General features: G+C 45.4%; 1 protein-coding gene across 3 annotated transcripts in view; it reads right to left on the reverse strand.

Moving 5' to 3' along the window:
• LOC137464500 (metalloprotease TIKI1-like) overlaps positions 1–12522 on the reverse strand; it is a 95599-nt gene that overhangs the window by 62676 nt on the left and 20401 nt on the right. For all 3 annotated transcript variants that reach the window (XM_068175883.1, XM_068175884.1, XM_068175881.1), the window contains exon 2: positions 7478–8038. In XM_068175883.1, the coding sequence (XP_068031984.1) occupies positions 7478–8038 (561 nt within the window). The remainder of the gene's footprint in view (positions 1–7477; positions 8039–12522) is intronic.

Below are 12522 nucleotides of genomic sequence, written 5' to 3' on the forward strand. Positions count from 1 at the left end.
GGCTGTTCTCCTCTGCAACAACACTGCACTCATCCAAAGCTGGAGGATCTCAAGTGACACCCAGTGCACTTGCCAACCAGCCCACCAGTTTAGCACTACTTGACAGAGGAGAGCAGGATAACCCATTCTAGTGCACTTGTCAGAGGTTAGCAGGATAACCCAGTCACAAGAGCTCTCAGAGCTGTGTACACATTTCATTGCCCAGCCCTTGCTCAGAGTGAAAAGGAAAGTGCACTGGCATGCTCACATTATAAAACTGGCAGCCAGACACTCACAAGGAACCTCCGTCCCTCAAGGACAGAAGAAGCCACATTTGCCACCTGACATCTTCTGTTTCTGTTGTGTAATATGCTGAGCTAAGGGCATTTTTAATGGGAAAATCCAGCTAGCTGATAGTCATATGGAGTGCAAGTGCAAGGAGCAAAGTTCACAGTTTGGGATTTCACAGCCCTACTAAAGAGTCCACTGTTTGAAACAAACTTCATACCCCTCTGAATGCAGAGGGGGCACATCACCACTAAATGCCACTTTCACTGAGAGAAGAGCCCTGAAATCCCCAGACAGTCAAAAATATCTTAATTAAACAGTAATTATTTCAATAGATAGGCAAAGCCTTAGTTATTTTGGTTCCCACCAGCCAGCCCATTCCCCATCCCTGATGTCTAGACATGGAGTCTGCAGGTTTGTTTACACACAAGCTGAAAACAAAAACAAATCTAGGCCAGAGACTCTAGTAGCTAAAGATGCAAATAGGATCAATTCATTTGTTCAAGCTCCAGTTCATGTGCACAAAACCCTGATGTTCCCATTACCTAAGGAAAGAAGGTTGATCCTAACAAATAAGTCTTGAAGTTACACCTGTGGGGCAGCAGATGCAACCAAGTTACTGCAAGCAGTGTCCCATCCAACTTGTTTAGCAATAAAATGCCCTGCTTCTCTGTCTGCTCCTTCATTAAGCAACTACTCTTTGCCTTGCTCTGCTCCAAATCTGGACCTAAACCACAGAATCTAATCTACTCTTTGCAGATTTTGTACTGTGTGCCCTTCCTTGCTTCTTCTTTCTTTGAGATTCTCCATTACTGTTCTTGTCAAAGATGAGCCCGAACCAATTTTTTGTGAATGGAAACACAGCCAAATCTGGCCTCATCATCCCAGGAATTAAAGACAACTATTATAACTGGCCAATCAAGTACAGCAAGAACCCCCTTTACTTGAAATGAGAAATCTAGCACAAAACTCACCAATTTCATATTGTATCCTTTGTGCCTAATTTCAAGGCATCACTTCTAACTCCCTGAGGATGGGAGAATATCCAAACCAATCAACAAATCATGTAACACTTGTTAACAAAGCAATTGTGTCTTTGCTTCCTACTTTCTCCATAAATACAGGCTTTTCCTAAATAATAACTTTATACAAGGGGTTATCAAGGATGGCACTTTCACCCAAGCAGGTACACAGATTAAGCAGCAAAAATGATGTTGCTATGATGTCAGAAGGGCTGTATTTGCTAAGCAGCAGTCTACAGTTCTCACAGTCATGTTAGTAATCCAGAACCTGGAAGTGCTGGGAAAAGCAAGAGTCTCTCAGCACTTTGTTGTTTGCAAAGGCTGTTTTTTTGAGTAGAAACATAAACAAATTATGTTTCCTAATTATACAAAATGGTCAATGTAGAAAATTTTGCTTCCTTTCCTATCTGCAATAAGCTATATGAGAGACTGGCTGGAAGATGGAAATGACAGGACTTTCAAGCACTCAGCTCCAGAGTTGGAGCCCATGGATGTCCCATGGCCTAGCCTGGCCAGTGAGCCTGCCATAGCCAGGATCAACCTGAGGCCATGGAAAGCAAAACCCTAAGTTTGGGGACATTGTTTCAAGTAAGGGAGAGTTAAAGTTTGTTTGAGGGGATCACTGGAGTTACTGTGCTAATAGGGTTATGTTGCCAGTTCTGATTTGTTAGAATGTTGCTAGAATGTTCCCTGTTATTGTATATAAGTTGGGATAGCTCCTTGTTCCAGGTCTTGGTGTTTGGCTGTGCTCGGGAGTGCACGTGTTACTGCGGCAGAAGAGTAAAGGACTCTCAGATTTTTCCACCTAAGACCTGTCATCCGCTTTTCTTCCACGCTGACCCATCACAATCACTGCCTGTCCTCGCAGGCATGGACGGAGCAACGTGACAAGCGGTGCCTGAACAGGGACCTCTAGTTTTATAGAAGACCCGGCTGTTTGGGAAATCAGCTATCAGGCAGCAGCAGTTAGCTGATTCGATTGGCAAGGCCCCTAGGAATTCTGGAGTGCTGCAAGATGCAGGCACTTGGAGCGGTTGGAAGAAAAAGCATCTGGATCTGACACTCATCTGCAGCAAGAGTGCAGGTAAGCCTGTAGGGAATTACCATAGGACAAGGAATTCTGTGGAACAGAGGGGCCCATATGGACGTTTTAAGGCACTTTTAATTGAGCATGGCAAACAATTGCTTAAGAGGATAATGAAGTGAATCTTTCTAGTTTTCCTGATGCTACAGCTTTGATTATCATTACTGTTGATTTTTGGGACTCTGTGGGTGTTAAACATTATAATCTAGCTACTAGGAGAGACCCTGAAGCACCCCATATGCTGCCTGCTTTTTGCGTTATTTTGGAAACCTTAAAATTAGAAGTTAAGTTTAATAGCTCCGGTACTTCTGTTATCCCTATTCAACCCGAGGCAGCACAAACCTGTCCTTCTTGCCCTTTGGCCTCTGTGAGAAGCATACAAGACGAAACCCGCCAAGAGGTGTGGATGAGCTGCCATCCTTCTACCATCTTGTCTCTTTCTCCTCCTCCTCCTCCTCCTCCAGCTCAAGATGGTGGTGGCCACACCATCTTGAACCCTCCCCTTCCTCCCTCCTCCTCTTCTGGCATCCTCCCAAGCCACCATCTCGCCCCAGGGCCCCTCCCATGACTCCACCCTCTCCATGGGCCGCACCCCCTCTGTGGAATCAGAAACCAGAACCCGAACTTAGCTCCAGAAACATTAGCTCCATCTTGTCTTGTGGCCTACCACCCTCCTCTGCTACAGCTAAACATCACTGCTATAGCCTTTCTAAGAATAAAGCTACTTTTATTTCAAGTTATTCTTCTCAGAAGAAGACCTCCTGGATCCAAGGAACTTCCACCATGCCCCTCAGGTCCTAAAGACCATTGGGAAAAGATCCAAAAAACTGCAATTAAAGAAGGGGATCTAGAAGTGGCAGCAAAGTTTATTGTGGCGCTGGGACAGTACGGAAGCAGGGAAGCAAATCTGCAATGGGACCCATTGACTTATAGGGAAATAAAGGAACTACGTAAAGCAGCTAAGAACTATGGGAGGGAGTCACCACTTTTTAAATAATTTATTTCATGCAACCCTCACAGCTTATGTTTTAACCCCTTATGATTTGAAGTATTTAATGACAATGCTGCCATCACCACCACAGTATACCTTATGGAAGGGAGGATGGAAAAGGCTATTAAATCAATTGTTGGTGGACTATGTGGGTAATCAAGCTTTGGCAGCATTGACAACAGATCATCTTGCTGGTGAAGGAGCGCACAATCAACCTGACGACCAGGCCACAAACCTCCCAAGGCAAGCCTTAGATGATGTTAAAAATGCTGCAAGAAAGGCACTTATGAAAGTGCCCAATGGCAATACGCCTACACTAGACTTTGCAGAAATAAAGCAAGGGCCTAATGAGCCTACATGCACTTCATCGATCACCTAAGGCAAGCCCTAGAGAGACAAGTTACACACGAAAGGGCAAGAGATGACTTGGTAAAGAAATTGGCTGTATCTGGTGCAAATTCAGAGTGTAAAAAAGATACTACACGCCCTTCCACGAGAGCCTGAACAAACTCTAATGCAAATGATCAAGGCTTGTAATTGCTCGGGACATCAGAGCACTCTGTAGCCCTACATGCACAAGCTGTAGGCCAAGGGCTTGCTGAAGCTTTAACGGCAATGCAAGGCATTCCAAAAGGGCCACAACAGCAAGGTCCCTGCCCCTGGCACCTGGTTATGGGTGTGGCAAGCAAGGGCACATTAAAAGAGACTGTTTTAAATCTAAAGCTTTTAATATATGCTCCAGATGTAACAGAAGTCATTACCCTAGCCAGTGCCACTCAAAATATGTTGTTGACAAGCAAGCCACTGCTGTGAAACCTCAAGTGGAGTACAGCCCCGTACAATGACAAAAATGCCCCAGTTGCCTACGCCCGCAACCAATGGAGGCCTGGCAGCCCAGAGCTTCAATACCTTATCTCAGAGCTACTAGCAACCTTGGAACCTCAGGAGCTAGAGCTCCTTGGTTTGGTTAGAATGGACTATTGTGCAAAGTTTAATTATTCAAGCTGGAGTGTAACAAAAGATTAGTCAGCTTTCTGGGATGTTTCCCTTTACCACCCTGTCTATAAAAATGAAAGCCTTTGGTGCAATTATACATCACCCATACTTTCATGGTTCAGTAACAAACCTCTGCAGCTGCCACAAGGAATGTTTTCCATTTATGGGGATAGGGCCTGGCCTGCCCTTCCATCGCACATTAAAGGTGGACCATGTAGCCTGGGGAGACTTACTCTACTAACACCGAACATCATGCTAATTCACAATAGAGAAATTCAAGAAAAAAGATTCATCCATCAATTTCAATCAGAATGTAAAGATGAGGTTATTTTTTGGAACAAAGAAAAAAGAGTTGCAGCATCCATATTGGCACCTTGCATTTCTGCAGCAAAAGCACCAAAACAATTGGATAGTTTGGGGTGTTGGCTGAGTAAGCAAACCAATGCTACGTCCCTTGCACTAAGTGGTCTATTAACAGATGTCAGTAGTGTTAGGCATGCCATTCTATCTAACGGGGTTGCTTTCTGCTGTAACAGGTGACTTTCTGCTGCTGGCATAAAGGCATGGATGACAAGACTTGGAAGGATTATACTGCATGAATCTGTCTGACCATAGTGAGTTGATACACCAGAGCACCCAGCTATTAAAGGAAGGAGTCGAGAAACTACAAGTGGAAAATGGTAACAACTGACCGTTTAAAGGTTAGGGCTTATCAGCTTGGTTGTTATCTCTGGTTAAGACAGGATTGTTAGTTCTTGTAATAATTGTTGTTATGTTGATGTTATTGCCACGTTTAGTGAGTTGTTTACAGAGGATTTTGCAAAAATCTTTGTAAGGAATGTTTATTGCCCAACAGAAAGGGGGAGATGTGGGAGTTGGACTGGCAGGGACTGACAGCTGAGTTGGCTTTGGCTGACTATGCAGAAGATATCAACCTAATATCATGGGATGCAAAATGCTGAAGAAAGAGAATGTCTAGACATGTTATGGAGAATTGTGTGGGTACCATCAAGATGGATGCTGTTGTTGAGATAAAGAGCCTGTCAGTTTAGGCATGACATAATATTATAGGTTGAGTAAATATACTGTTGAATAAACTAAGCTAAAATGTGTTACTTAAATAAGTTGTTAAGGAGTTTCACCTAGAGGATTGTAGGATTGTTATGTTAATAAAGAGTATGTCATTGTATCCTATTAGGTAAAGCAATTGCTTCTAAAAATCATCTGCCTCTGGTTTTCCTTTTCCTTACGCTGCCTGTATTGGAAATCTAGTAGTGGGCAGTAGTGGAGGTATGAATTTGCAGTGCAATAGCTGCTCCAGACCTGCTCCCTCAAGGGACAGAGTGCTCCTTCCCTGGGAAGTGAGCAGGCAGGGAAGGAGCTGCAGCCTTTGTGATGCAAATGCACACCTCTACTCACCACGGGGCAACCAAGGGATATGATTTTCCTAACTAGAGGCTATATTCTCCTTCAGGTTTTGTCTCTCTGGCCTTCTCAGAAGGCTGGGAAATTCTGGATGTTGCAGCTCTACGTCCCTTACCCATACAGCTTGTTGGATCACTTGTTATTTATCCCATCTGCTAAACAGCACAAAACCAGTTGCTCTTTGAAGAAAGCTGTGAAGGCCTAAGAGTCAACATTTACATAAGCTTAGTAGGGATATGATTTGCAGTCAACATATCTCAGTCTCCCTACCACTTTCTTACAAGGCAGTGGAGAAAAATGCCCACACTTTCACTTCTATCATGATAAACTATAGGGGCAATGCCAGCAAAAGAAAAACATGGACAATAATGCTTATAAATCCTCAACCAGGTAAGAGCTGAAAAAGAAGGGATTTCCCAGCCTATTCCCAGGTTAGCTGTGAGCAAACAACAAGAGCTAAGGATTCAAAGCACCGTGTTAAGCAAAAGACTAGAGATGCAAATGAGTTTGCCCAGATCCAAGCAATGGAAAAAAGAAGTGCAGAAGAAGTTGCCTGTAGTAAAGGACTGTTCAAGTGATGCAGCCTGGGCTGTAGTGCTATTCCCTGCACCATAGTCCCCACACCAATGTTGTCCGGGGTAGCAGCACTTCAGACATTTGTCCTGGGCTGCTGTCCCTGCCCTTGCTGTGCTGCATTTGCCTTCTGCTCTTTCCCTTCCAAACCATCAGTGACAGGACAGGGGAGAAGGTCAGGCATCAGTCAAAACTCCCCAGCCCTATGACTAAAGGTCCTCCCATCTTGTGCTACTAGGGCATACTGCAAAATGCAAGTCTTGATTATTCCTAAGCAAATGCCACTTCCACTCCCCAAACTAGCACCACCCTGCAGCAAAGGTACCCACGTCAGAGAGCAGCATTATGCCTGTGATCCCACTGGGCAGAGACAACAACAGACACTACTGCCTGGGGTATTTTGTTCAAAGAGGAGCACCTCATCCAACACATGGACAACATAGAGGTCATTCTGCTGCATAGACACTGCTGAAGTCCAACAGGTTTGCAAACACAAAGGCATTTGCACCAGGGCCTATACCAGTCTGTGAAGCTCCCTGAAGAAAGCTGTCCTGTGCTGACCCTCACCTGGTAACAAAGGAAGGGAAGGGAAAAGAAAACCCCAACAAACAAAAAATACTTTTCCCATTGTGGATGATGAGACCCTATTTCTGAGGGCATCAGACATTAACTGTGATGCTTTCCAACCAGCAATTACTTCTCAGCACTATTCACAGCACCCCTGCTTTCCCCAAGCAATCACTTCTTTCTTTTTAACTTGCTATTACAAAAACAAGTTTGGAGACTGAGTCCCAGCATGTCCTGAGCTCCTGCAGGGCAGCTCAGTCAGAGTCAGAGAGCACACATCCAAAGGTCTGGTGTCTCTGAGGGTAGAACATGCCCAAGGCTGCCCAAGGAAGAGAACAGGGGTCTTCCTAGGCCAGGCCTGGGTGAATTCAGCTCTGGCCTGATCCTGTGCTAGCAAATTCTCCTAAGGATGCAGGCAAAGGCACAGGCTGCAGGGAGCAGACACAAGCCTCTGGGAGGAAAGCACTTACCCCACACCCCAGCCCACGCTGTTTCTGCTGCAATATCCAGCTCAGCAGCTAGCCTGGCACCCTGCACACCACTCCACCTCACCTGGGAGAAGTTCAGCCCATTGAGCGGGTGGCACTGCTCTTCTACTTTCTCCACAGCACCTGTTGGCTTCCTCAGCCGCTCTGCTTCCTGGGCCAGGAACAGATCCAGGACGGGGACACCTCGTGACTTGATGTCTACCTCTGTCAGGGAGTTCACCATCAGCATCACCCAGACTGGCCTCTTCTGCTCCCAGTTGCCAGCAATGGCATTGAAGAGATAGTCTGCATACAGCCCTTTGCCCCGTTGGTCTGGGGTCATCCAGGTTGGCATCATGAGCTTGACATACTCCAGGTGCCGCTTCAGCCGGCGGTAGATGTCTCGGGGCAGCACATCTTGGAGGTTCTTCCCCTGTGGCAGGAGTTGGCAGCTGGTGAGAGCTGAGATGGTGTAGGGGTCAGTGAGATCCAGCTCAAAGTACACGATGTGGCTCTGCTGGAAGGCTTTCTTGGAGTTCTCTGGGATAAAATCCCAGACACGCGTGTATGGGACATGAATGGTGCCAAAGAAATAAGATGGGGGATCTCTCTTGATTGTCCACAGGAAGGAGTTCAGCTCATTTTGCTGGGAGAGAGGGAGACACAGCTGAGTAAGTACACGCATTTAGGTCAGGCCACTGCAGCAGAGGGCTTAATGAAAACATGCTGCCCAACCAGCAGGTCACCTGGATCAGCAGCTTGCCAGCATGAACTTTTCCTCAAGTGACTTTACTCACATAAAGTCCTCTTTGACCATTGTTTTTTTCAGGTCCTGAGGTAAAAATTCCATTTTCATGAAATAAAAACATAATAACATTGGCTTGGGCTTTCTCCTCCTGAAAGGTAACACTGCGTCTTCTCAACAGTAGTATCACCTGATACATCATCTGGGTATCTACCAAAAGCAGCAGCAGAACACAGCCCTAGCACACCATGATTCAAGCACAATACTCACCCAACTTCTGCCTTTCATCAAGTCAAAAATTGGCACCACTTGCTGAAGCAAAGCAGGACAGCAGGATTTCTATCATTTTCACCTCTCACTTCAGCACAGCAAGGCACCTTTCATCAAAGAAACTGCTGTGCCACTTAGTCAGAAGGTGGTACAGCATTATGGGTGAACTTTCCACTTGACTATGCTGGTTTTGGTTGGGGTGGAGTTCATTTTCTTCTCAGTGGCTGGTATGGGGCTGAGTTTTTGATTAGTGCTGAAAACGGTGCTGGTATTATAGAGACGTTTTTGTTATTGCTGAGCAGTGTTTGCACAGAGCCAAGGCGTTTTCTCCCTGTCACATGACTGTGAGCATGCATGCTGAGAGTGCACAAGATATTGGGAGGGGATATAGCCAGGAGAGCTGACCTTAACTGACTAAAGCAATATTCCATACCATATGGCATCATGCTCAGCACAAAAAGCCAGGGAGGGTTGGGGGAGAGGAGAGAGGACATTCAGAATTATGTCAGTGGGGTTTGTCTTCTCAAATCACTGCTACATGTGATGGAGCCTGCTTTCCTGGGGATGGCTGAACATCTGCCTGCCCTGGGAAGTGGTGCATGAATTCCTTGTTTTGCTTTGGTTGTGTGCGTGACTTTTGCTTTAGCTATTAAGTTGTCATTATCTGAACCCAACAATTCACCCTTCCAGTGCTCTCTTGCAACTTCTCTTGCATGGAACGGGAATTTAATGAGTGCAGTTGACAGCTGGGATTATAACACAACAGCAAGACACCAAAAAAATGAGTAACACAAAACACAGCTGGCAGGCAGACTTGCTGGAACAGGCAGAAATAAAGTTTTGCACATGGCAGACAGACACTCAGTAAAGACCCCTCACAGCCCAGTACTCTTTTTCGAGTAGCAGAGAAGAGCGTGCAAAAAAAAAAAAACTTGTCTGCAGGCCAAACTTGGCCTGTGGTTTCAGGGTTATCTACTTGTTAACACAGAGGAATAAAAAAAAGCATCTTCTTTTAAATTAGCTTTTAAAACCTCTCAAAAACCACAGCCATCACAAAGTCAGAATCAGATTTAAATTTAATTTTTTTCTGCTGGAAAATACACCTCACAGCATTACCTGAGATACCTCAATACAGGGTTGTGGTGTTCCCATGGGACAGAAGGGCAGATGGGACAACATGGATCCTGCCTGAATCCTTTCAACTCACTTTACACCAGCAGCAGGCACAGCCTTCATCACCCACAGCACCCCATTGGTGCCACAGTACTTACTGGAACAAAGGATACAAGCGGTGTCTGTCTGCACAGACAGGAAGAGGTAGCCTTTGCATGTCCAAGTCAGAGAACAGGCTTCCAGATGCACTCAAACATCTGGTCAGTCTTGAGCCAGCAGATAACTCTAACCTCAGCACTGGGGCTAACTGTGCATGTGTGCTGCTCTAAACAGCCTGCCTAACTGCCAAAAGCAGAACAGGCTGCTTGGAGGAATTTACTGGAAGCACATTGCCTATAAATTTCTGACACTAAAGACTCAGGGTCAGGAAGGTTAATCTTAAAGACTGCTCTGCAATGACTCATCCCAGACAACCTTCTCCAGCAGCTCTTTACAACGAAACCAGGCCACAGATCAGGCAGCACTTAGCAAAGTGCTACCACCAGTCCACTTCACCTGCATGGACTACAAAATACAGAATATCCTGAGCTCAAAGGGACACCCAGGGATCATTGAAGTCCAACTCCTGGAGCTGCATGGGAGAGCCCCAAGAACTGCACCACGTACCCAAGAGCATTGTACAAACCAAATATATTCCAAAGGGCTCTTCAGACTGTTCTTCAGCAGATCAAGCATCAGAAGGATGCTTCAGACCCTGGCAACACCATCCTTCAACTCCAAATCCTACAGGACCATCCTGGAATGCATATCTGAATTACAAAGCACAAAAACTCTCCTGAGGACCATAGCAAGAAGGGTTAAGAAACATGAAGAGCATCAGGGAGTACCAAAGATACAGGGCAACAGGGGAATAAAAATCTAACATAGACCTGGGAAGAATACAGAAGAATGAATATGCAAAGTAAAACAAGAGGGAAAATGAGAGAGAGTTCTCCCCCAACATTAGTCAGAAGGGGAAAATGGAAGGGCATGCCACTGTAGTGAGAAATTAACTGGAAGTAGTGGTCAGGCGGCAAGGAGGAAGGACCAGAAGTGCTGCTTTCCATCTACTGCAAGTACAAAGACAGAGGGGGCACCTGGGACACGCATGAGGTTAGGAGGTCATTACTTCTCTTTGTTCAGGTCTGATCATGTATGTGGGAGTGCACAAAACCAGCTACAACTGCAAGGAATCATGCAGAACAAGTGGTCACCAGCCAGCTTTTCCGCTCCTCAATAAATCCAGCAAGAAGGCTCAAGCCCAGATGACTGGTACCAGACTTTAACATGATCATTAGCACTGCTCTGGACTACTGCACACAACCCAGCTAGAATGGCTTTTGGAATTATACTCTTTTTTTTTTTTTTTTTCTTCTCTGCTTATCCCCACAACTTCCATAATCAGATACTGAAAGCAGGGTAATACTGCCTGGTACCAGTGGTACCTCCGAAGAAATAAAATAGGCCATCAGGCACAGAGTACATTAAGTCTTTCTTTAAAGAGCCTGTAGCACAGGCAGAAGGAAAGCAGGCTGAGACATCACAAAAATTTTCACACAGTTCTCAAGACCCTGACATTACAAAGCAAAGCAGCTGAGCACTCCTGCTGACACTTGCATGTCAAAAGGAGTAGTCATGAACTTGAGAATCACTCTAAGCAGCACTCAGACCTTCACAGAAAGCTTGGAATCAGCATGAGAGGACTCCTTGGACCCTGCAGAATCAGTTTTAAGGCACCAGCAGTTGTTATCATCACCAAGTGATGGATGGTACATGGGGAGCTCCCAAACCTCACTCTCCCTCTAAAAGGTGGCACCACAGCTGCTCCAGACATGCTAGTGCCTCACACTCCTTTGGCATCTCCTTTTCCTTCCAAAGTGGAGACTGGAATCCCAGCACTGCTCTGTTTCTGTGCCAGACCCCTGCAAATAGTCTCCTGTGCAAGTGGGGGAAGGGGTAAAGCCCTTGGTGTGCCTGAGCAGGCCTGTCTTCCCCTGCTGTACCTTTAGGCACTCCCATCTCCCTGCCCACCTCCTGGAGATCTTGCATGTCTCAATGCAGATTCAGAGAGCGAAAAAGCAAGGATATAATCTCACTCCAATACCATAAAAGGGAAGCTGTTAAACAGAGCTCTGTGTAGCCATGAAATAGCACAGGAGCAGCGCTGAGGCTTGTTCAGCATCACACCATACACCATCACTGTGGCACCTCACTTCCCTGAAAGCAGGCAGTAGATAAAAGTGCTACAGCCCAATTTTCATTTGCAGTAAGATCCTTTCACACAGCTGTTTCAATTAAAAAAAAACAACAAAAAAAAACAACAAAAAGTGGTGCTTTAAAACTAACAAATTACAGTCAAAGTGTTGTCTTGCAGGCTTATGGCAGCTGGGCTGTGCAGCTTGAGGAATTTCGGTTCCAGCAGCGTAACAACAAAAAGGTTCACGAATAGATCAAGATGCATGGATATATATTTCTGTCTCCACTCTACAATTTACAGGTAGTACCCAAAGCATTATTCATCACGGGAAAAATCCTGAGCAAGGGCAATGAGTGGCAGTCTCACAAGAGAACACAGGTCTCCCAACTTGCTGCCACACAAAGGTCTAAGCAATCACCAGATCAAGTTATTTCTGAATGCTCAGCACTACAACATGCTGCCTTCTCTGCTGCCTTACCTCCCTAGGTAAGAGATCCATTATAGGATGCAACCTGTAGTCTTCAAATACACAAATATTGCATTTGTCAAATATCTTACATCACTTCAAGTGAGGCAGCAATGATTCTTCTGGAAGTTTTAGAAAAGCCAAAGAAAATCAGAGAAAGTGTCTTCTTTTTTTTCCCACAGAAACCAGCTCAAATTGGGCTGAATGACATACTAACAAGAGTAAAATTGGCAAACATCCAGAAAACATTTCAGAAAGACACCAGGAGGAACAAAGAATTCATCTAGTGACACCACTCCA

The sequence above is a fragment of the Anomalospiza imberbis genome, chromosome Z (assembly GCF_031753505.1).
Source record: "Anomalospiza imberbis isolate Cuckoo-Finch-1a 21T00152 chromosome Z, ASM3175350v1, whole genome shotgun sequence".
NCBI lineage: Eukaryota > Metazoa > Chordata > Aves > Passeriformes > Viduidae > Anomalospiza > Anomalospiza imberbis.